Source organism: Sylvia atricapilla, chromosome 4 (genome assembly GCF_009819655.1).
Source record: "Sylvia atricapilla isolate bSylAtr1 chromosome 4, bSylAtr1.pri, whole genome shotgun sequence".
Lineage (NCBI taxonomy): Eukaryota > Metazoa > Chordata > Aves > Passeriformes > Sylviidae > Sylvia > Sylvia atricapilla.
This window is the reverse complement of record NC_089143.1, coordinates 70,880,614-70,906,075: the sequence shown is the minus strand read 5'-3', so window position 1 is coordinate 70,906,075 and position 25,462 is coordinate 70,880,614. Positions and strand designations below refer to the sequence as shown.

General features: G+C 44.2%; 1 protein-coding gene across 24 annotated transcripts in view; it reads right to left on the bottom strand.

Annotated features, from left to right (window-relative positions):
- Positions 1-11,675: 11,675 nt before the first annotated feature.
- The window catches only part of ANK2 (ankyrin 2), a 185,859-nt gene continuing 172,072 nt past the window's right edge, over positions 11,676-25,462 (bottom strand). For 17 of the 24 annotated variants that reach the window (XM_066318362.1, XM_066318370.1, XM_066318374.1 and 14 more), the window contains 10 exons: positions 25,259-25,333; positions 24,749-24,880; positions 24,226-24,372; positions 22,792-23,071; positions 20,811-21,081; positions 18,793-18,876; positions 17,606-17,770; positions 16,533-16,715; positions 15,555-15,646; positions 11,676-13,880 (listed from right to left, as the gene is read on the bottom strand). In XM_066318362.1, the coding sequence (XP_066174459.1) occupies positions 13,697-13,880; positions 15,555-15,646; positions 16,533-16,715; positions 17,606-17,770; positions 18,793-18,876; positions 20,811-21,081; positions 22,792-23,071; positions 24,226-24,372; positions 24,749-24,880; positions 25,259-25,333 (1,613 nt within the window). In that variant the 3' untranslated portion in view covers positions 11,676-13,696. Of the gene's footprint in view, positions 13,881-15,554; positions 15,647-16,532; positions 16,716-17,605; positions 17,771-18,792; positions 18,877-19,262; positions 19,356-20,810; positions 21,082-22,791; positions 23,072-24,225; positions 24,373-24,748; positions 24,881-25,258; positions 25,334-25,462 lie in introns of all 24 variants that reach the window. The other 7 variants (XM_066318357.1, XM_066318359.1, XM_066318380.1 and 4 more) reach the window with 1 other exon arrangement.

The following is a 25,462-nucleotide window of genomic DNA, read 5'->3' as shown; positions in this document are numbered from 1 at the left end:
TAGCACTTCCCAAATCCGATGAAAGGCACATCACACTGTTCTGAGGGCAATACTCGAACTGGGGGCAGCAGCCACACACCGCTGTCCTCACAGAGCAGGAATATCCGGGGAGTTCTGAATGTCGCTCTAGTTAATTACGTTAGCTAAACCTGCCTTCTTGCATTTCTCAGCAATTCAAAGGTAAGACAGCTGTAAAAATTAGCACTATGTTGTCTTCATACATTCAGAAAAAAAGCAAAGAAAAATAAAGGACAACCACCAAAAATCCTTCCCAGGAAAAAAACTAACTGCAGAGTTATTAAGGTTTCGTTTTTATTTTTGCCACTGATATTGACATAGGTGTTTAGATGCTAGATGAATCTTTCTGAGCTGGCAGTTAGACAATGGGAGACTTCAGATGGTGATGAATGATGGAGAAGATATAATGACAAGATTTTTGTTTCACAGTGACTGGGTTCAAATGTGATGCTACATATCACACACACACAGCCTGGGATGCAGCAAAAGGTCCTGTTACATATTTTTGCAGAGGTGACTTTTTTGAGCCTAAGAAGTAAGAGAAGTTTCATGACCAGCCCAAGATAGTTCCACTACCCGTACTAGGAGATGATACCAAAATTTCTGGGAGGTACTAGCTACTTGTCCTGGTTTAAGTCACCCTAGGACACTATTCGAGGTCCAAGAGCACAAAAAAAAAAAAATCTGTATTGTTCATAAAATAATAGAATCTCAGAAAGGTTTGGGTTGGAAGGGAGCTAAAAGTTCCAACCACCTACCATGGGCAGGGACACCTTTTACTAGACCAGACTGATCAGGGCTCCATCCAGCCTGTCCTTGAACACTTCCAGGAATGGGGCAGCCACAGCTTCTCTGGACAATCTGTTCCCAGGCCATTGATGTGAGATCCTGTTCTTTGGCCCCGATTACAAAGAGCTCCCGCTCTGTTCCAAAGGCTGAAAACACTTGGTGTGCTGATACAAGAGAGGTGACCAGTGAGGTGAGTGGTGTGCTCAGCTTGTCATTTACTGTGATGGAAAAGGGGAGTTCAGGATTGTAAAAACTTCTATCCTTCACCCTTTCACTGTCATCTGCTTGCAGAGGTGAGTGCTGGAGGGTTATTACCTTTCAGAGCAGGGACATATAAAACAGTTTAAGTCTACCCTTACTTTTTGGAATCAATTCCCTACACTTAAATCCTTCTTCCAGGAGGCAGAAGTTACCTACACACAACGTGAAATAAATCTCTCCAGTTTAGGCTTTTCATCGTATTGTGGGAGCTATGGAAGGAAATTAAGGCCTACTTTATTCCTATTGCTCCTCAAAGCAAGTTTAAAGATGCAAATGGGAAATAAGCTAAACCAGTGCAATGCAGATATTCTTAGGGCCCAAGTCTCTTTGAGATGATTGACAGTTTGAGATGTCCACAGCAGAGTTTGTACAGCTGCAGTGAGGTCATCTGGGTTTGACCAGAACTGCTCATTTTCGTAAAATAATGCAGATTTCGTGTTACACTGTGGCAATCAGGTGTCCCACCATGACACAGAAATAACCCCAGAGGAGTCATTCGTCATTTCTGTGGTGGTTTATTGGAGCACCAACTTGTTACTGTCAGCAGTGACAATGATGGTGATGATGAAGAATCTGAGCCCAACCTAGAAAAATGTGTATTTGTATTTATGAGAAACATTGATTTTGCTTCACTGCTGCCAGCCAGTCTGTCTCCCCTCAGGAGTCAGTGTAGGTCAGATGAGTGAGGAATGAGATGCTTTTGATTCATAACTCAGGACAACATTTGAGAAATTTCCAGAATACTTTTTATGCATGAGCTGCAGCTTCTCATAAGAGTTTGGTTTCAGGGAATGAAACAGCATTTATGTAGGGAGAAAATGGGAGCGTGAGGGAGAGAAATATTGTGTACATGTCTTCCATTTCCTCTTTAGACTGTAATTTTCCACTTCTTTCTCCTTTGCAGTCAAAAAGTAAAATGTGAATTTAGTGGCAGGTGAGAGCACAGCAATGATACAGACACAGCATAGGCTTAGTCATCCTCTTCTGCTACACATATCTTCTTTGAACTGCACTTAACCATGTGAAGGGTCTTAGAACCTGACGAGCAGAGGAAAGCCCCAGAATAACACAAACAAAAGTGTATAGGTATTGTAAATAAAATAACCTCAGCTTCCATTTGGCAAAAGAAGGCCGTTGTCAGACACATATAATGATACTAGAAGCATTACTAGTGAAAGTGCATTCTCTAAATTGGTATGAACATCTGACCATTTTTCTCTCTCACATACCCTAAAAGTTCTACCTGGTTGTTTTTCATCTCTGCTCCCAATTAAGGGTCAGTATTTTTTTTGTGACTTGGGCAGTGCTTCAAAGTGTGCACAGAATACGTTGTGTACAGGCAAATCCCAACCTACAGGGTAAAAAATTCTCCTAATGATGGATATGACAGTTTAGGCACCATCAGAAATCATAACAAGTAGATAAAATACTTGCTGTAATTAGTGGAATGGGAAGGTTAAAGAAGTACTGAGCAGGAGTGGTGTAAAGACTTGGCACAGGCTTAGTACATTAAGGGACTTGGACTCTGATTAGTTTGGTATAAATTTGGAGCTGCACTTGGTAATTTGTAATGAGAAAAGAATTCTGTTGAATGTAATTCAAGTCTGATAGCAAAATGATGCTGAAGATGGTTGTAGACATAGGCCAGAGTTTAAAAGCTGTCAGGGATACGGAGGTCCTGTCACTATCAAATGGGTCTGAATTCCCGTATGCAATTCTACCCGTCTCCTCTTCCAGAAGTATTTCCACATCCTGTAGGATGAGGCATTTTGCTCTTACTGCAACACATTTATTTGTAAGTTTTGTCCCCACACATGGCTTTCTCTTCAACACTGAAATACTGTCTGTCCAGGAGACCAGCCAGAGACCAACCAGGACCATTCAGTATTCCAAGGACTTAACGTCCAGAATCTGCAACAGCTTTTCTGGTACCTTTCAATTGTCAGGCAAGGCCATAAATGCCACCCTCTAAGAAGTGTAATTCAGAGTCTCTGTTGTAAGGGCCTCAGAGAAATGGCAATTTCTTTTTCAGCTTGTTGGGAGTAAATGCACAAAACCTGCTGTACACTATTCAGTCATGATACTCAGATAATAAAATAAGGGAGCTAGGGAAATTTAGTGCAGAAGCAAAGACCTCTAGGCAACAGTGTAACATAATACAGAAAAGATATAACTCAATTGGAAATAGCCAGCTGGCACTAATGGTTCATTCGTTTAGACTCATATTTCTGGGCTGTCTGGCTTTTCGTGAGATGGGAGCAAGGGAAATCATGCCTGCCTGCCAAGGGCTATCAATAAAAGCACTATTAAGCTGAGCCCTGCAGCTCAGGGGCCACTCCAAACCACCTCGATAATTGGAAATGGTTTGAGGAGACGGTCAAGGACCCAAGCTTTGTCTTCTCATGGGTTTCCCGTGGTACTGAGGAGGTTTGGAGAACGTGCCACTGCTGGCACTTGGAATGCACCACACCTCACCACACAGAGCTGTGACAGAGCGCTCTGCTCCGCCCACGAGGAGCCTCATCAGCCTGAACCAACTAAACTGCCTTTTAGGCCCCTTGCTGGGCCTGACAGCACAGCTTGGGATGACGAGCCCAAATCCAGAGCCTTTAGATGTGCCGGAGGAAGGGTGAGAGCAGTGGGAAGCAGTGGACACTTACCATCTGGCTGAAAATGGGCTGTAGCACAGGATACCATGACCCATCTGTCTGGCCATTGCCATTTTGGGATGGGATGCATCGTGTCTGCCTTCTTCTTCCCCCTCTGGACCTCCTGGACACACACAGGAGCTGGTTTGACTCCTTGGCCAGGAACACTGTCCTGCTCCCCCTGCTGTGCTCAAGCCCAGACTCCGTTCATATTATTATCCCTTCTCCCATTGTTTGCCCTCCATTTTGTCATCCTTCTACCTCACTTTCCCTCAGTCCCCTCCTGAATTAATAACCTGATGACTTTTTCCTGGATGATCCCAACTGTAGAACATCCAAAGCTGCACTTGGTATTTCCAATACTCTTACCTGGAGGAAACCATAATAGTAATCATAAAAATTAACAATCGTTTTTAAAATAAAAATTAATCAACAGCAGTAACAAGGTTATTATTGTGGGGTGCTTAGGAAAGGGTGACTGACTGTTTTTGCTGGCAGGTATCTGTGGCGCAGTGGTTGCAGCTGTACACAGGGAGCAGCTGGGCCACAAACCTCCTGTCTAAGAGGAATTAAGTTGCTGAATGTCGGAGTGACTGACCCAAAGCTCTTGGAAGCAAAACACAGAGAGTAAATATGTCCTGTGGCACCAGTTAGAAATGATTCATAAAGAGCCATATGTGAATTTTGGGTTGGAAAGGGCCCTAAGTCACCTAGTCTAACCCCTCTGCCATGTGCAGGGACACCTCCCACTGTCTCAGGCTGCTCCAAGCTTTGTGTAACCTGGTCTTGGACACTTCCAGGGATCGGGCAGCCACAGCTTCTCTGGGCACCCTGTGCCAGGCCTCCCCACCCTCAAAGTGAAGAATTTCTTCCAAATATCCAATCTAAATCTGCTCTCTGTCCATTTGAAGCCGTTCTCCCTGGTCCTGTCACTCCATGGCCCTGCCAAAAGCCCTTCTCCAGCTTTCTTATAACTCCTAAGCTGCAGTGACTTCCTTTGTATAGCATTTTGGGTTTTTTTTTCATTATTATCTTTCATTATTCTCCTTTACTATTCCAAAGAGTAAACATAACCCCACTGGAGCTATCACAGCAGGGTCTGGGTTGGCTCTCTGAAGGTGACTTAGCCCTGACCCTGGTTCAGAGGACTGGCTTCACCTGTGCGTGGCAATGTTGGGTAAGGTGCAAGGTGCTCCTCATTTCCCATCATGAGGGAGCACACTTGCCTCAGTGCTCTGAGGGAGGCGGTCACCAGTTCTGTGGGATTTGCTCTGTACTCCTCTAAAGGGAAACCTCCAGGAATTTGCTGTGGAATTTGGGGCTCTTGAGCCTTGGTGGGAGCGAGCAGATTTTCCTGTGGGTGGTCTACAGAACCGTGAGTGTCAGCCTCAGTGGCCTTGGTGTATGTTGTGTGGGGATATGGTGTAGCAAAAAGCATATTTAGGGGAGTGTGGTGGGGGAAAAAAGGCTGCCAGAAGCTGGTGAAGCTGCATGGATGGTATTTTAAGAGTTCGTGTTCTGCTGATCTGAGCTCCTGGTGGGAAAGCAAGGGTGTGATCCTGTTGTGCAGGGATTACTCTGTTATAAAAACTTGGATCAAAGTTGTGGTTTTTCATGGTTTTATTTGAGGGGGGAGCTTGTTGTCGGGGAGGTTGGGGCCCTCATCTGTGAGGGAGTTTGAGGGGGGCTCTCGTGTGTGAGATGGGCTGGGAGCCCTCATGTTTGAGGGGCTTTGGGGGCCCTCATGCATGGGGCTTGGGGCCTTGTGTCCTGCACAGCAAAGAAAAGGACCCAGAGGTGATCTGCCAGTGAATGTGATTTGGTTTGGTTTGGTTTGTTTTGCTTCTTGTGCTGTGAGGAATAGGCTTTAATTTTTAAAGTGTGTTTTATGCCTGGAAAATGGAGTATCAGTTTGCCAGGCAAGCTTCCTTCCACCTGTGTTGGGACACAGCTGCTCTTGGTATTCAACTGGAGCACATGGGCCTTTGTTTAAATGATGTGTTTCATATTTTGGGAACTTTCAACTATGTGCAAGACACAGTGTGAGAGCAGCTTAGCTAAATGTGCTGGTTTATTTTCACAGGCTTTGAGTTAGGTGTCCTTTTGTGAAAAAGGTACTGCTGCTAACGTCCCTCTTTTATGAAAATATAGTTTATGAGGGTGATGGATTTTAGTGTTCCTAGGAATTTTGCTGGATATTTGCCAGGACTTTAATGTTGATGAGTTTTTAGTATGTTCAGAGCTGTCCACACCTTGATAAAAGCAATGGAGCTGTTGGAGTTTTTTGTGGTTCTTAAAAGATGCTGATTAGAGTGTTCGTAGACCTTAAAGAAATTATGTAAATCCTCTGGTTGCTGTTGATTTTATCCACCTGTTCTTGTTTATCCTGGTCATACTAGAAGGAAACAAGAGTGTGAAAATCTTTCTTTGTTATCAGACTAATAGTAGTGGCTTACCCTTTATGGAAAATAACTTTTACATTAAATTTTGTTTTCTCACAACTTTTTCATGGATTGATGAATGCCAAAATACTTAATTGTATTGCAATGATTATAAAAGTGTGCTGTTTTATGTGAGGGTCACTTAAAATATCCCACTTCCTGCAATGGCGCATCAGTCACTGCTATTCTGGTGGAGAGATGGAGCCACAACTGAGCTCTGATTGGAGTTTTAACTCATTTTCTCAGATGTGCACATGACTGAGATGTGCTTGTGCAGGTTTTACTGTTTGAACAAATAAACAGCTTTGCCAATAAAGTTGAAATGCTGGATTGTGGCCTGTTAAAATCCTCCTGGATGAAGCAGATGAACCATGCTGCAGTTTCCACCACTGAAGTGCTGTAGGAGTCGTGTTTCTCCCTCCATCTGGTAAATCAGAAAATATATGTTGTGGTTTGAATGATGTTTGCCTAATTTCAGCCTTTTAACTGAAAAGAATCTGATATTGTTCAATGACTCCTAGACTGCAAGAAAAATGATGAAAAGTTACTTATTAAAAGTGAATGTTAAACTGTAATTGTGGGGTTTTCACGTGTGGGGAGGAAATAGGGGAGGGGAAAGTGTTGTTGGGGTTTGTACCCCTTCCCTTTTCTGATTTAATTTCAAATGGTTTGTTTGATAAAAGTCTTGAAGTACCAACTGAACAAAATGTGGTACTGGTTTTTAGTTGTATTGATTAGTGTTCTGATCTTTTTCTAACAAACACAAAGAAACTAAAAATGTTATTAAAATGGTTGTGGTGTTATTTTACTGAAGATGTGATTGTTATGTACTTCAGAGGTATGTGAGGAAAAAAGGGGGCATTTGAGTGAGTACCAGCTGAATTTGTATCAGCAAAGGATGTTGTTATGTAATGCATGATTTTCCTGGGGGTTTTTATGAATCTCTCTATTTCCATGAAAAATAGCCTTGTGTAAAATGAAATTAAGAAATGTGTTCTTAGTCTCCACTGACAAATATCCTGTTCATTTGTACTGCAAAGGGAAAAGTATCAAATCTGTGAAATTGTAACCTGGTCTCCCAAACTTAAACTGCAAGCGGCCTCTCTGTGTATTTCTCGGTTTATGTAACTCTATGTAAGTGCTGTTGCTGTTGTAGAAAGCCACGGAAACAGTCTTTGGAATGTATTTTAACTTTACAATCAATGAGGACTTTCAGTACAGAGATGGTACTTTCAGTAGAGCATCTCTAGGTCCTATTTGCCAGGGTGGTTGATGAAACACTGACGAGTTTAACTGCAGCAGTTTTGGTTTGGTATAAAACTTTCTGAGGGCTCAGGTTGGGCTGAGCTTGCAGGTGGTCCAGCCTGTGTCTAACCTTTGCATCCTTCTCTGGGTTTAGTCAGCAAAGGTAGAAATAGGAGGGCAGAAACTGGTCACCTTTTCCCACTTCTTATTTCTTTTAAACATTCTTCGCTGGCCAGAGAACGTATTTTTGTGACTATAAATTAATTTAAAAAGAGGGAAACTTTTGGGGAGCTTTACAGGTTAGTAAGAAAATACTAGGGGGAAAATACCCCACAAAAACAAACAAACAAACCCTGTTACATAAACACTCCAACCCCAGAGGGTTGCAGCCAGTGGCTCTAGGCAGATCAGAGCACAGAGTCCTCATGTTCTCTGGCTGCAATCCTTAGAATCAGGTGAAGGGTGGGAACAGGGAAACACTCTGAGTGCAAATAATTACATATGGTCTTTAAATTCTGAAATTTGGAATAACGAATGGGAATTTTTGTGCCATTATGTGTTTGACTGGAAAAAAAACAACGCCAAAAAACTTGTGGGAGTATTCTTGTGCTTTTTTCTACTAAATATTGATGGTTTGCTGCACTCTAGTGGCGTTCAATAGGAGGCAAGGTCTGGTCTGTTCTTGGCGAAATCTCGGAGGTTGTTTCTGACTGACTCACAAAAGTTCAGCCAGCTCTTTTAAGCTTTATTTTAGCACTGGAGATAGTAATAGCAATAGGTACTTTCAGATGCTCCTTGTATTATTCTCTGCATGTTTGGCGTGAGTGGATGAGAAGGGACTGGGGGGTTTGTCCTTACTGCTAGTTATGACTAAATTAATTAATACTCAATTTTATCAGCTCAGTCCTGCTGATTAGTACCAGTGTTTTTTCACTGTATAGCTTAGACGATGCACAAGGAAAAGGCTGGGACTGACTCACTACTTTGCATTGTTTCAAGGAATGGTCCTTTAGGTGTGTAGAATTCATATTTCTTTAGATGTCTTTCCCTTCAGCCTGATATTGTGCAACTCGGAGCTAAGGCAGCATGGCAGGGAGGAGAGAGGGCTGGGCGCAGCCTGTGTCCTTACCTGGGATGAACGGCTGGAAAGATCCTCCTGTCTTACCAGCAACTCACCAGCTGAAGTCACAGGGGTTCTGCAGATACAGCAGTTGGTTCTGTGTACCTCGGAAAAGAACAGGCTGTCTCCAAGGCAGCTTTCCCCACGTCCTCTCCAGAACTTAGGTTAGTGTTGGAGCAAATGTTGTAATTCAAATCTTCTTCTGCAGTTGCTGGAGTGGGAGGCTGTCCCGGGCAGAGTGGGAGCTGCAGGCTGAGGTGAGTGGAGGAGGGTCCCCAGGCTTTCTAAACCTCTCCTCAGAGAAGGGTTTGGGTGCAGACACACGCAGCTTTGTCCATGGTTCGTGCCCAAGGACAGGTGTAATTTGTATGCAGGTGTAATTGAAGCTTCACCCTGCAGGATTAAGGATGGTGAGCCACATCTATACATCTAAAACATGAAATGATTTTTTATGATAATAAATAGACTGAAAGACCTTAATGAAAATTATTTAGTACACAGTGAGGGCAGCTAGAACTGCTAGTATAGTGCACTGCTTCTGAAGGGATGATTTAAAGCTAGTATAACCAATTAGTAAGGAGAGATGGGTATTGCTCATCCATTCCAACAGCTGTGGGCCTATCTTATTTCTCAGCCTTGAGGAATAACCTTGATGGGAGATCCCACTCGAGGGGAGGCATCTTCACACGCTCTGGGAAGGGGTGTGTTAGGAGACGCCACCATTTTATCAGATGTAATTCTGATATTTCCTTCCGGGGTTCAAGAAGCGAGAGGGTGTTGTGGGCAGTGTGGCATTTGTAGCACTTCTGTAGGTTTTCACATGCACGTTTAATTTTTTTTTTTACTTTAATCCCATTATTCTGATAGCTCCTGTGGAGTCCTGTGGACATAATAACACAGATCTGAAATGATAGGACAAAGGAGAAAAGATAATCCTCACTGTCAGCCAGCTACTGGAACAATAGAAGCAGAGGAAACCACAGTTAATTAATTTGGTTGAGATATTTCTTTGTGTTTATTTGTTCTTTTAAATTTATTTTTAATTTAATTAAAGGGATGCAAGGTGGCAGGTGAGCTCAGCTTTAGCCTTAAGCTCAGCAACAGCCGTATTGGGCCTCATGTGATGATCACTCAGTATCAATTTAGTCAGTAGATAAAGGAGGTGTTGGATTTATTAAAAAAAAAAAAACCAACCCACAACTTAATTTGACCAAAAAGGAGGTTGATTTGCTGGAGTAGACCCAGAAAGCAGGAGAGAAAAGAGTCAGTTGGTTTGGGAAGTAAATGGGTGCCCTCACTAGACATTCAGTGCTCTAGAAATGTCCTGTTGGCTCAGTGGGATAGATGGGTTCAGGTCTATGGTGGGCTGTGAGCAGGTTTCCTGTCGGGGAGTGGTTGTGTGGCTGCAGGTCGTTCTTTGGGCTGTTATTGTCACAGCTGAAGGAATGAGCTGTGGACTCGGTGTTGTGTGCCCTGCAGTGTGCAGTAGAATGAGGGTTACTCCTCACAACCTTCCCACACATCAGAAATATATTTTCTCATAGCTCATCTTACTCCCTTGACCTGCAGAGACCCAAGCAACTCCCCCCATGCTCCCCCATAGTTTCCTAGATGTGTAATCGTTTCCTGATGGCAGAGGTGGGAACCAGGGCTGGCAGGGGAAGCAGACTGGGACTGTGCCTCTGGCTGCTGCCACAGCTGAGGACAGGGTTAGGCCTGGCAAGACAAGCCAGCTCTGTGTAGGGGACTGGAAAACACAGCCAAGGCTGAGGATACAGCTGCTCCTTCTGGCATTGTCACTGCGCTGACAAGAATCACAGCCACTGACCTCTTTACTGGATATTTTGAGACCTGACAACTGTTGTAGCTTTGGGCTGTTCTCAAATGCTCCTTCCTGCGCCAAGCGTTTGCAGCAGTCGCAGAGTCAGACCTGGGATATGGTGAGTGTTTTAAGGTGCAGGTGAAGCCATTTGGGTTTATTTCCTTAGGGAAGCATACTGGATTTGGAAGTTGCCCACTATCAAAGGCCTGAAGTTATAGGCTGTAGTGTGTGGAGTATATGGCTTATAGCTACAAAATCCATTGATTATCCATGGCACGATCTGTCAACAGAGAATTCCATCTGTCTGTGTTTTCTGGCTCACTGTCTTCTGTGGCGTGAATCCATGTGTTCTAGGAAGCGCCCACAGGATGCTCCACCACTTGTAGTCCAATTTTATGGAATGTTAAGTAAAAATATAAAGTTATCAGTGGAAGAGACAGCTACCACCCTTTGGTGGCACCGTCCACTGAGGATGGTGGAATTGAGTAAACAGCTCTCTGCTGGTCACAGAGCCCCACTGGCACCTTCCAGGGTTTGCTGGGAAGACAGGCAGGATGTAACCCCTGGTTGGGCTGTGTTATGTTCAGAGTACAAAAAATTTAGCTGGTTTAGTTCATATAATTTGTAGACAGAAATAGAAAAAGAAAGCCTTTTGCTTCTCAAGGTGGAAAGAAAGAGTAACGTAGTACTTGAATTATTGCTGCTACTTGTGAGGGCATATCAAGTACAAAGTCAGTCCCTGGATTTAATGACTTGTTTGTTAAAAATAATATAAAAAACGTATGAGACTAGAAGAAAGGTGTTTACTTTAGGTATTAGGGAGAAATGGCCAGTGTCTTTCAGCAAAACAGTGCTTCTGTTTGGGAGTACTGACATTGTCGGGTGAAGCGGATTGGGTTGGGATTTAAAAACATACAAAACCCAGTGCTCTCCTACCTCTGTCATGTCCCCCATTTCCCCAGCACTGCCATGGGGCACACGTGTCTCTGTAATTCCCCATTGGTTATCTCTGGCTCTTTGTCCCTGCTTATCCTCAGGGGCGCGCGGTTTCATTTGATGTGAGGTTGTTGGCTTGCTGGGTTTGAGTTGGATTTGTTTGATTGTGGGATTTGCTTACACACAGTCGTCTGTCCTTGGAAAAGGAGGAGGGAGAGAAGGAAGAGTAGCTTTAGGCTCAGGTGGTGCCCTTGCCAAGGCGTCGCTGTGTCTGTGATGGGCCAGCAAGCTGGGCACAGAGGAACTGGGACTCTGATGGTGCAGCTGAGGTCCCTGCACGGGCACTGCCCCTCATCCCACCACAGCAGCAGAAAAAGCCAGCCAGCCACCATTGCTACATTTAACACTTGTACATTTTTATTTAGTTAAATCAGCCATTGTACACATTGCAGCTATGTATTGTTAGTGTTGTATCTTTTTAATTTTTAACTAATACATGCCCTCATAGATATATTCAGTTAGTGTTATCACCATGGGAACAAGATGCTGATTCGTCAACTTAAAATTCACTTCTTCTCACAGTATTCAAGTTCTCTGATAACACAGCAAAAAATCAAAATAAGAGGTGAATAACCATTATGCTGTTACACAGAACATCATCTGCACCGCAAATAACACAACAGAAATGCATTTCTTGAGAGCCCCATCCTTGAAGACCCTACCGTGCTGTCTCGGACAGTCAGGAAGCCATGATGTGCTGTGAGATGTTTCATCACGGGTCTCATTCGGTTTGGCTGCCAAAACACTTTTTTCTTTTTAGTTTCCTTTCTCACCTGCCCAAAAAGTGTCAGCATGGCACCTCAGGTGGTTCTGCCCACGGGAAGCCAGAACTCTAGAGATGTTTCCATGCTTTTGGCATCATTACCTTAATGAGGAAGTGCCCTTGTTCTGAGCACTGAGTGAGTTGTTAAAAAAAAAAAACAAAAAAACAACCAAAGAACTCTATAATTGTAGAAGGCCGATAAGCTTGGACAAAGGATTGCTCCTAGAGGAGAGGGTTGGTTTTACTCTGCTGTTGAGTCTACTATTAAAAAAATGAAGTAGCTGTTTAAAAGCATTAAGTTGGTGTGTATGTGTGTTATGCTAAAACCCTACAGAGCTCCCTCCATTAAATATTAAGGTATAGAACACCCAAAAACATCAGATCCCTACATTTCCCCTTTTGGAAAATAAAAGTGCAGACATGCTAATGTGGTTTTCAGAGGGTTGGTTTAGAAATATATATATATAATATATAGTTACATAACAAAATATGAACAGAAACTGTCTGCTGAGGATTGTGAGCACTTGTTCTTTAAAAAACACTTGATCAGAAGATAAAAACTGCTCGCTCAGTGCTAAGAGGGCCAAGAAGCTGACATGGTTCTAGGAGGGTTTGGTTTTGACCTTCAAATGCCGCATGCGTGTATCGGCTAAGAGGCAATCTCGATAAAACACGGTGAATTAATTATTCTCCTTGTATAGTGGGTAAGTCTTTGTCCCGTAGGTATCTACAGTGCAGTGGCCAGCAGGAAGCACCCCCAGTTGGTCAGTGAGGTCGGCTAAGCAGTGGTGGAAACGGGGAACTACCGGAGTTAGGATTGTTTAACACACCGTGCCACGGGTCCAGATCTATAGGCTTTAATACCATATGCAAACGTGCCGCAGGTAGAGCTGCTAGCAACTCTGTTACCTAGAGGGAAGTTTTTCTTTCTTTTTCTTTTGGAAATGTTTCAGTGGCTCTCTGAAGGTGTCTGCACTATTAATGGCCGCAGTCAGCTGTGATTCATGTGAACAGCTGCCTTTTGCCTGACTCTCGCAGCCTTTGCCTAGACCAGATGTCTAAACATAAGCCTTAGTACGCAGTAGCTCCGCAGCGCTTCCTCCTGGGTCAGTCAGCGTTCGCGGTCCGGGCGGTGCCCTCCTGTGACTGGTCACCGTTCCGCAGGGTCACCACCTCGTAACCCATGACGGGCAGGGAGTGTTCTGCGGTCCCGTGAGTTCAAATACTCTGCTATTTACAGTTTACACGTCAGCTCCTTTGTACGGTGCATGTACACAGTCAGTGGAAGAGGCCTGTCGATGAAGTCTGCTTGGCAAGGGCCGTGTCAGTAAGCGAGCGCCAGAGCGAAGGGACAAGCGGCGACGCTGACTGCGTGCCAGCGCGGCGGATAAACCATCCTGCCTGAAGGATGCTATCTTTGGTCACAAATTAGCTTACAGGGTGAAAAATCCTAACAGCACAAAATGAAACTTGGGAGGGGGAGAAATGAATTCGCTGCAGCTGCACAGGTAGGAGCGGCAGTGAGGACTCTGCTACCCGGTGACGGCTGCGTACGAGAGGGGTCGCGTGGCGCTGTGTAGGGGCAGCAGCTTCTCACTTGGCCTCCTGTGTCCAGTCCTCTTGGCAGAAGCGCCTAAGAAGCTGCTGGAGGTCATGCTGGAGGTCATCCCTGGGCAGCGCTTCTGGGGTGTCTTCCAGCTCTTCTATGTGAACGTGTTTTCCATAGCGGTCCTTCATCACAGTCCTCTTCTGTGTGCTGGCTTTACTTAGTATTGTCCTGGAACCAAAAAAAGGAGAGACCTGACTAAGAAAGGCCACAGTTCTGGAGGTCTCAGAGAATTGTGGTTTTCAGCCTTTTCCAAGGCAGAGTTATACATGCTGGAGAGAAGGCACAGCAATGTGTAACTATTATGAAATAGTCAACTCCTATGGATTTTTAACCCTTCTCTTTTATATAGTCTCTGTATTCTTTACACATATATTTGTAGCCTATTATCTGTAACTGAGCTTCAGTATTTTCCTCAGAAGAGAGACAAAACAAATTCCAGGACCCCTATGCTATTCCTTAGAAGCCCAGGTTGATATCAGTTCTTTTTAGACATATTTTTATCAATATGGCTGAGTCCTCATCCAAGGCGGGGTGGATTTAGAAGGTACTAAAGACTGGCGACATTACTTCACTGGGTGTGCTTTTACCTGAGGCCTCTGGTTAGATATGCTAACTTGCAAAATCAATAAATAATTTGACATGCATCATGCAGCGTGTGCTTCCACAGCGTTTTCCACCTGAGGATTCTTATTATAAAGGTAACTGTGGTTACCACCCCATGTCTGCCTCTTCTTTCTAGAACCACATAGAAAGGCATGAAAGCGGAGGGGGAGTGAAGGATGAATGTGTAGAGACTGGAGGATGAACGGAGACTGAAAGATGGGCGCATGTTGCCAAGTGGATTGAGAATGAATATTGCAGGATAATTGGAACATGGACGGAGAATGGTGATTGGAGCCTGGCTGAGAATGAATGGGTGGTGGGTGCATTGAGAGTGACCATGTCTGGAGGAGGAGGCCCACCAGGGCTTGGACCTGCAGAGGGACTGAGTAAGCTGAGGTAGTCATGGCAAGGACTTGCTAAATTAACTCCTCTCCCTTGCAGCCCTCTGAAGGAGAAAGACCTCAGTGAGACAGCCTTCTCTGCCAGAGGAGGAGAGGTCGTCTCTGCTCTCATGCTCTCTCTATTGTTCACCCGATTCATTCTCCATCATCCAGTGATTCATCCATTCTCTCAGTCACCCAGTCTCATTCATTGTCCATTCATCTAGCTCTTCCTTCATTCTCCATCATTCATCCAGCCATTCCTGTTCCATCTCTTCTCTCATTCTCCATCATCCACTCTCCATCATCCTGCCATTCATTCTTTTATGCCTTCAGCCATAGAGTCATTCCATCTGCACATTCATTTTCCATCATTCATCCCATTCATTCATCTAGCCCTTCATTCATTCTCCATCACCCAGTCATCTGTTCTCATCTGTTCCTCATCCATCTGTTCATTCATCCATCATTCCTTCATTCTCCATCATCCATTCTCCATCCATAATCTATTTATCCATCCATTCATCATCCCTTCATTCCCCCTCATTCATTCTCCATCCATCCACTCATTTTCCCTTCCATTAGAATTCTGCTACTTTGTTAAACTTAAGAACTCCATTCACCCATATGCAGATGGGCATTTCCCCAACTCTGCCCCCAGAGGCTTGCAATAAAGACCAGCCTTTGTATTAACTCCTGTGCCAATGGTGTGTGAGTGTTTTATTTCAGTGTTCTTTATGCTGTCACCACCACCGGGTTAGTCACTGCTTTAGTTCCACTGCAGGCACTCACTGCAATCCACTCCTGTGACACTGTTAATTTGTTTGCAGCAACACTTCATCAACTTGCCAAGCCAAACCTTTTAATTACTGATCCATCCTCTTTCTTGATTTCTTTCTCTACCAGAGCAGGGACTTGCACTGTCATGTGGTGACCTGTGTAGCTCAAAGCCTCCAATGAAAACATAAACTTCAAATTAAAACACAACCCAAACACCTGGAGCTCTTCCTACCTTTGTCCTTCATATTCATGCAGGCCAATGCTGAGAAAATGCTGACCAGGCACCTGAAAGAAGCAACTGCACCCCTTAAAGCACCCCTCCCTCCTGCAGCCACATCACATACGGTTTCTCCTATGGGGCAGTTTGATTTCAGTCATGCTTGTACCAAAAAGCCTGTCGCAGTAGTGGCTCCAGACTTCTGGATTTATTGAGGTGGTAGCTAGGAGCTAAGTGTTCCTTCCCAAGCCATCTCTTTGACCCATTACCAGACAGTTCTGGCCTCTGTAAGAAAAGGGGAACGAGGCTGCTGCTCTGGATTCCTGGTCACAAAACCCAAACCGTATACCCATGTCACCTACTCCTGCACAGCTTGTATTTATTGATCTATTTCTGGGGCTTTTTTTCAACCTCTAAGACATGCTAATCAAGGGGCGAAGAGACTGGATTCAGGGAAGGCACACATCCATTTACCCAGGGTGGGGCTTTACTGTAACCACTTCTACAATTACCTCCACGAGTGGCAACACATGAAGGAATTTTAACTGCACTCACAACCAAGACTTCTACGAACTTCACACAAAGCCTCTATGCTGTTTTTCTTTGGTCTTAGCAAGTGTCTTACCTAATTCTGCAATGTCAGATTTCACTACGCATCCTTTATATATGATCTTTTTGTAACGTGGCTGGGTATAAGAACAGAGTTACACTCAGCTTAGGACTCGCCAGCTGAGTCTGCTGGGCCACCAGCAAAACCTTTCAGGAGGGCAGACTTTGTCCCTGGGCTTGTAGCAACACTTGCTGCAATGCTGTAAATGTGACAGTAGAAGTGATTTTTACCTCTTCAAAGTCCTCTTTGGCTGACGGAAGATCAGAAGCCAGGCTGGCATCCCCTAGGTGTTTCTCTGTCCTCTCGCCATGCACGACCGTGGTCTTTATGACCTTGCTGACTTTCCTGCCCTCCACTGGTTCAGACTGGAATTTGGAGGCACTGGAGAGAACAGCTGGTTCGGACAGGGTCACCTGCAAGGTTAGAAAGCACAAGTAAGCTGGAGATGAATTCCACGCTTCAGGATGTGCACTGGCCAAATTAACTTCTGTATCCATGGGCTCCACAGGGTAAAGTGTAGATCTGTTAGGGTCACCTCACTGGAAAGAAAAAGGGGAGGCAGGGGAAGGGGGGAGGGGGGAAGAAAAAATGGGGGGGGAAGAAGTAAAAGGGAAAAAAGAAGGAAAAGGGAGCGAAGAAAAAAATGGGGATAAAAAAGGGGAAAAAGAAGAAAAGAGGAAAAAAGAAAAATAGAAAAAAGGAAAAAGGGGGAAAAGGAAAAAAGGAAAAAAATGAAAAAAGGAAAACAGAAAAAAGAAAAAGCTAAAAAAATGGGGAAAAGGGAACTAGAAAAAAAGGGGAAAAAAGAAAAAATTAAGACTTTTTTTTTTTTTTTTTTTTTTTTTTTTTTTTTACTTCTTTGCTCCTAAAGAAGTAATTTTGATGAGTAATTCTGGCAAGCAAAAGTATCAGTGATGTTTTTCACAATTCCAATGACTCCTTGCTACACCTTGGTTTTGGCCCAGCACTGCTGAAACACACCCCGATTGCCAGATTCTGGCCCTCCATCACAACTCAGTTGTGCTGATCCAAGTTGCCTGTAGGGCCAGACAGTGCAGTGTGGCAGGAAGGCATTTACCTTTTCAGGTTGTATTTATTTTTAATCACCTGGCTCTGAAACAGTTTTTGTTTAAGTCATAGATGTTTTTAGCCTCTTCACGGTAAGAACAGACCAGCAGGGTAAATTTACTGTAGCCGTAGTGTTCTAGGACTGAGTGGCAGAAGGAGCACGCTAAGCTGCAGTGACTAAGAGCCCTGCTGGGGTGCTGCTGCTCTGTGCCACGGCAGGCAAAGCACAGCCTACCTCTGAGTGCTCACTGTCACTCTTCAGCACAACCCGCTTCACCACTTTGGAATAACCATCTCCCTCCTCCACAGTGACGGGGGCTTGCGGTGCTCCCTGCATTAGCACTTCCTCTTTTTCCGCACCATCTGGAGCAACGTATCGCCGGATGATCTTCCGAGTCACCTGAAGGAATGGAGTTTAGTCCCCAAAGAAGCAGCAGTAAAATATCCCTCCTTGTTCTCTGTCTAGTGTTTGCTACTCAAAGGGCATTTTGTCCTATGTGGAAGAACCTGCATAGATGGTTCCTTGTTCCATTTCTCAGCACCTACTCAAGAGGCTCAGCTGGTGCTAAAGCCCCCGAGGCACTGGCTGGCCAAAGCAGGAAGAGAATTACAGGGTTCAAGAAGTGAAATTGCTCAGAAGGATGGTTGTGCATCCTTCTGTGGATGACCCAAACCTTTTTGTGGCGTGGTTCGAGGCACAGACCTATCAGTAAGAACTGTCACGCTCACCCCTGTGCAACATAACTAAGGAATCTTTGGCTGGGTGGTTTAGTCTACCAGGAATTCAAACAGGTTCCAGAGCCACCCTATCCAGCTGAAGGGGTGTGATGTCTTCTCTGAAGACAGAACATGGGCTTTGCCACCAGCCCAGCTCACCCAAGTCCTAAGCCAAATCGCTGAGCACAAAGTGGTCAGATAAAGAAAGGAACACAGAAGTTCCCCTTTCACTTAAATGCCGTGCAGAATTGCCTTTTTCTAAGCATGATTTGATTTTGAAGAGCTAGACTCTGGGCTTATCTGATTCTTACAGACCCAGCCTTCAATTGCTTTCATTAGGACAAGCAAACAAACAAGCATCTCAGATAAGATTGTGCTGGAGTGGGTTTTTGGTGGGGCTTTTAAAAAAGAAATACGCAACTTTCTTCTAAAACGTGTGGATCTATGCAGAATTTTCCTTGGCTTTAAATGAAAGTTAACAAACTACGTTCTGTTAGGTTATACGCTGTAACACAGAATGATTTTGAGAATCGAAATTATTGTTCAAACTTTGGTATCTCTCATGAGCTGAAATTCTCATTTCTTCCACTGTCTACTCTTCAAATCATGCTCCTTCATAGCAGGAAGTCTGGCATTTCTGTGGATGATTTTTCCTTCCTTTTTATGGGAGAAGAGGAAGGCAGCAAGGGGCAGAACTGACAATACCTTCTTTACCACTGTGTGGCCATGTTCATCTGTGTACTGCTCTTCTGTGACTGTTTCTGGTGGCATTTCAGGCATACTATCAGCCTGTACAACAAAGAACAAAGCTGTGTGAAGTGAGGCCTTCACGTGGGTCTTGGAATAAGCCATTTTAAAATCAGTTAATTGGTTACAGAATGGGAAAAAATCAGCAATGTTAGGAAAAAAACCTGTTCTGCAAATAAATCCTTAGAAAGGCATGCAAAGAAAAGTGATGCCACAGCACACAGGCAAAGATACATCAGTTGACCATCTTCCTCCTACCGAGTCATCTACAGAATTTAGAGTGGGGTTAGCAGTGTTACTGTAATCTGAAGGATTGGAATGGCTTATCCAATGGAGATGCATTCTTTGGGAGCATGCCAGCTTGAGGAGCAGCACAAACTCAGGGCCTACGGCAGCACAGGCTCGTGCAGTCACTCAACACTCAGTACCTGAATGATCACCCGGCGCCGAATGACCCTGGTAGTGACCATCTCGTCCTCGTCCGAGCTGAGCTCCAGCCCACCTAACTCCTCTGCTAACTCCTAGGGGAAGCGTGGAAGCAGGACTCTGTATGTGGTACTAGCAGTAGCTACAGCTTCTGTCTTCCTACACCAGCTCTGCAATTCCTACATTTTGCATATGCTTTCTGGGTTAATTACACAGAAAAAATATACAAAACCCTTTTAATCCTCCACAGGGGAAAGTACAGAGCGCAGGGTACAGACAGTAGGACTGAACAGTTTTAACTAGAGGGCAGTGGAGCAGTGGCCTCAAAAAGATCTGGAAAAATTAGAAACAAGTGCTGAACTTGTCTATCCTGCCTAAGGAAGAATTTAAAACAGAAAAAATTAAACAAACACGTCAGAAGGCAAAGAGAGGCAATTGGGAAACAGCTCTAATATAAAAACATAAAGGGGAAAACAAATCGGGGGGTGGGGGGTATTTTTGGTGGTACCAGCTGCTGTTGCTGTTTCACTTCTGTGAAAGAAGTGGAGGGGGAAAGCAGCGCGTTATTTCAAGGGCAGCCCGTCCTCCAGCAGCCCTTGTCCTGAGCCCTGCTGTAGATATTCCTTCAGTCATCTGAGACACTTTAAATTCCACCTTTGCCTGAGATCCCAGAGGCAAAGTTTTGAAACCCTTTGTTCTAGAGGTGATAACCTCTGGCCACATAGTAGCAAAAAGAGAATGTTTGTAATGAACACAAAGGTGAAACAATTTCTTCCTCAGTACAGTTCCGCCTTCTGTGCTCTAACATGACTTATAAAGCTAATTTCCTGCCCAAGGATGCCTTCTCCTTTTCTTCCGCTTAGAAGAGGCAAAGCAAGCTGTTTATTCTTAAATCTTCATCTGCCAGGAAACTTGAATTCTCCACTAAAAGCCATGTGGTTGCCCTCTTTGCTTACTGGTGGATGTCTTCCCCTCTCTGAATGCTGCAATGAAGTCCCATCACTTCACACAACCCAAGACCCACCTTGTAGAGTTTTGATATCCTCTTCACTCTCCCATCTCTGTATCTCTTTACTGCCTCCTACATAAACATCGTTCATCCAGTACATCCTTAGTACTCCCCAATGCACAGCTGCTGTCTCTTTTCCATCTCATTGACTTTACAGACCTTTCCCACCATTTCTCCTGCTGCTCTGGGCTAGCCTTGCCTTTCTTCATGAGCTTTACTTTTATTATTGGTCAGCATTACATCTCTTTCTGCCTCTGTTACTGACACTCTCTCTCTCTCAGGCACAGATGGAACTGTCACATGCCGAAGGACAAAGAAGGTTAGAGCAGAACCAGAATTACCAGTCTAGACTTTGGGTTTGCTTCAACTTTGAAAACCTCAGGAGAAAAGTCTTTACCTGACCCTTTTCACCACAGAGGGAAGGAGAAAAAACTCAGTGCCAAATGCAAATTCATTACAAATATTCTTCTTTTAAGAAATGAACAAGACATAAAAATTGGTTTATTGTGTCAGTTGCATTGAGGAAAAGTTGTTCATTTACCTTTTCTAAAGATTCCTCTTCGTAGCCCCTTCCAGAGTTCTGCGTCTGTTCCTCAGTGGACTCCACTATGACGAGACTGGATCTCCGTGGAGAGAGGCTTTCCCGGTGGAGCTGGGGCTCCTCAGGCTCCTGGACAATGGGGGAGTCCCCTCTCTGTGCCGAGGACGGGGGCTGTGGGGGCACTCCCTGCAGCTCTCCCTTTGCCGTGCTGGATGTTCCGCTCGCTGCTTTTCCAGCTCCCACGGACTGCTCCGTCCCTGGAGTCGTGACACTGTGAATTGCAGGTCCAAGCGAGTTACCACCACGCAGTGCTTCCTGATTTCCAGCAATGGAACATTAGGCACTGAGTTCACATTATTATGTTGTCTGTTGTCCAGCAAAGTTTAGAAATAACTGATACTCTTTGACAGGAACTACAGAGTGTTCTGGCTGGGAATCCCACCCATCTTCCTGAGCAAATCTCCAAATGGGTATCCAACCCCTCCGTGCAAAACTTGTGAAGTTTTTCAGAGAGCATTTGTAAAGTATTTGTAAGGTATTTGTAAAGTATTTCAGAGAGCTTTGCTGTCACTTGTGCCCTCACATATTACCATTTATTTTTCTAGTGGGAGAGCCTGGATCACCATAGAAGGGTGTGAGGCACCTACAACACTGAGCACAAGCTGTGCAGTTACAAAGTGATAAAACCAACTTCCATGCAGAATTCTGGAGCTTCAGCAAATAGAAATTTAGTAGAGGTTCAGGTTTTTGTAATTGTATTTTCATGGTTGAAACCTGCTATGATTAATCAGTGCCCTAAGTTTGTTAAACCTACTATTATATATGTTACTATGTAACACATGTATAAAGGAAATAAATCTGCATCAAGCACGGTACATTCAATATTCTAGGATCATTCCTCTCGGAGCATATTCCTTACAAGCTATTTGAATCTAGCCTGGTTTTCCACCTAGTTCAAATTCGACCTTCAGTGTAGTGACATTCCCCTGTCATCATTACTCTCATGTAGTGTTGGCACTATTGTCTCACAAGTATTCTCTGTTCCTCAAAGACGTTCGTTTCCTGATGTAAATCCTTAGGGAGCACTGGCATTTGTGCCTAACACTGGAACAGAAGCTTTCCTAGATGATCTTTTCTGTCTCCCACACTCTCTCCCGGCATATCCTGAACAAAAGAATGCCCCAAAGTCCATTTGCTGGACTCAGCTGCGCTTTGACTACTGGGAGCTGCACCTCCACATCAAAGCTAATCACCTCCAGGTAAATCACTTCTTTGGATAGGGATTCTTGATATTTTGCTGGCTTATGAATACCTGACTCTACCCTGCAGAGAGGTCTCAGCATGGGCACATAATCAGGGAAGCTGTGGAGAAATAAACATGGTCTTTTTCAAATTCCTTTTCAAATGACACCAATCCCACTGACAGCCCCACCTCAGAATTTAAGTTTTTGCAGCACAGGTCTTCTAAATGTGTATTCTATCATGTGTTATTTCTTCTGTGTTGCCTCTGTAAAACCCTGTGTCTGTTTTGGCCATCTGAAATGCATTTTTTTAAAAGCCCAGTTCTTAAGAGGTAGTTATGAGTTTTGTAAATAATGATTAAATTGAAAAAAAAAATTGCCTCCATTGAAAAAGCCATCCTGAATCTGAAGAAAGGGTCCTTTAGGATTTCTTTCATTAAGATGCCATCACTTGTCTTCCAAAACATGAAAAATATGCATAAACCCCCCTCTACTTCTCTATTGACCCTCTTTTCTTTCATACGTGCTAGACACAGTTATTGCTTTGTGTTCACAGTGACAAACTGACTTTCTCTCCTCAGCCTTAAGGTTTCCCACACGTGGATTAAAAAGTGAAAACCACAACTGGAGGAAAATTCTAATATGTTTGTAAGTTTCAAAGGCAACTGTGAAACCCCCTTACTACACCGAGAAAAGAGAGCCTGTTCCCTATGGCTTCATCCTGGTCTTTTGGCACTTACAAATATTCCTGTTGCGAAACAGATGGTTTCCCTGGCACGTCTTGAGGTTTCCCTGAGAATTCAGCTTCTACTTGTTCCTTGTGTGCTTGCCTCAGAAGCTCAGCCATGGACACTTCTGCCTCGCTCCTGGGAGTACTGTCCTGGAACGGGGAATAACTGACAGACACATCTTCCTCGGAGACCAGAGGGGGGTGCTCGGTTGGCTCGCCGTCCTTAGATATCCTCTGCTGTTCTTGCTTGTGCCTCGAGCTGTACACTTCCTCCTGCAGCGCTGAAAACCCTTGCCAAGGCAGAATGAGAAATATCATTAGGAGTCTGACCAGAACGCGCACGTCGTGTGCGTTGAAAATCCCCGGGCTCAATGTACCACCTCGAGTTCTCAAACACCTTGAATGGGAGGGCACCTGGCCTCCACGAGTAGCCCAAGGAATGCTGGATTGCCACTGCTATGGCCAGATTTGGACAGTAACAGGCAAAATAACATTTACCCAGAAATTTACCTTAAGTAATTATGCTTGAAATCCTCTAAGTATAGAAGAAGATACACAACAGATTTTTTTTTTTTTTTCCCCAGCTGATTAGGATAGATTTTAGTGACTTGTCCCCCCCTATATCCATTATTTATCTGTTTCTGGGAAAATTACCCTTACGAGAAAAGACAAAAACACTTCATAGAGGGCTAAGTGCAAGAAGAAGCTCTTTGATGTACCATATTCACTGGAAACCCAGTGAACTCTGAGAAATAATCTGGGGGAAATAGCAAAGCTTGTACTGAATTTGAGCTGGACAAAGAGGTTAACATTCTAAAACTATGTACCTGTGCTATGGGAATGGTAATTGCAACAAACAGCCTTCTACTCCTACATTCTCTTCAAGACTGGGACCTTTGCAGCTGTCTAATATGCTTCAATATTGAGTTAGGCACACAAAAGTATCACTTCTGGAAAAGAGGCTTTTATGCCAAATAATTTGGAGGTGTTTCTTCAGTTTGCCACCACTGGATCTAATCCACTAAACTTTCAAACTTAAGAAATGCATCCTAACAGAATTACAATATCCTGGATACTCAAATCCAAAGGAGTTTTCTGTCAAAGCTCAGAGTAATTTTCCTTTTGAATATTTTGGTCAAATTCTAATACCTTCTGAATTTCCATGAAAGCACTTGTATATGCAAAAAAACCCAGACCCCAAGGTAAACTGGGCAAACGTTGCTGGCCCCAGTGTTCACTTCTGAATTATCAGCTAAAGCACAGATCTTCTACCTGGTGAAGTGTGACTCCTGTGATGCCACGCTTGCATCCACCCACGTCGTGCTTTCAAAATGGGGCTCCTGTGCTCTGTCACGAGAGCTGACAGATGAGCCTGGGCCAGCCCTTTGGAGCAGAGCAGTGCTTAGAGAGGCACCCCAGGCAGTTTGGGCCAGGAGCTGCTTACCCTCACTGTGGTCCAGCGCCAAGGACTGCTCCGTGTCCGCGAACGCGCGCGCACCGTGGCCCTGCGCCGGGTCGATGCCGCTGGTCTCCATCAGGTGAACGATGTCCATGCGGTTGATTTTGGTGAGACATTGGGTCAGACTGGTATCTGCGCCGTTGGAACAACACCGTGCAGCTCAGTTAAGAGTCAAGCACACTCCCTCCCTTCTCCATGGGAAGGGAATATATAGGACACTGACCAATACCATATAGGAATTACAGATACATTTAGAAGCAGTGCTATGTAAAATTTAAGAAGAACCAACTGGCTGCCTATAAAAACTAGCACTCTGGTTTTTTTCCTCTTAACGAATTTGTTGAGTTGCTGTGTTATACAGAAAAGACTGGAAACAATACTGAGTACAATCCACGGTCATTCTTTATGTAGCCTAAATTTTCCCCAAATTTTCTTCGTGATTACAAAACACACCTGTCACCTCAGCTAGCAGATTTGAGACAGTTACACACAATAACTGGAGACAAACCTGTTGCATGTTTCCCATCCCTTTCAAGCCAGTATTTGAGGAGTGCGTGGCTCTGGTCTTGAAGCGAATTGGGATTTTCAATTCGGATCTGGTGAATTTGCTCCTCTGTGAAGTCCAGTTCTCTTGCTAGCTCTGAAAAAGAAATCCACCTCTGTAAAGAGGTCTGCTACTATACTACTCCCCTGGTCTAATTTCATTCAAGAAAAGTAAATGTCTGTGAATTACATTTTAACCCCAAAACCTGAGAAAACACTTGATCCAATTTCATGTTACTTTCACTTGTCTCCACTATTGTTTGCTGCCTAAAGTCTATTTAATCCATTATATTTAAGTGATTAGAACAGGTTCCTTGTCAGCTCATTTAGGACTCTCAGCACCCCAAAGACAATAAGCTTCTGAAATATTTTTATAAAACATTTTTAGATAATCAGAAAATCACCCAAGATAAACATAAAAGGAGCGTGGACCATTCCCCTTCTTTCTCTCTGGAGCAGACAATGCGCACTTTACCTGTCCAGCTGAATCCAAGATGATCTGCAATGTGGGCCAGTCTTTCCTCTGTCCTTTCCTGATCATCCTGTTGATCTAAAGGTCAAAGAGAGCTGCAAGTTGCCTTTTGCAAGTTAAAAACCATTTCCACAGAAGAGAGAGCCCAAGAAGGGAAAGCACTGTTTTTTCCTAACTGAACGTGTCTAAATGTGGACAGGCTGCGTA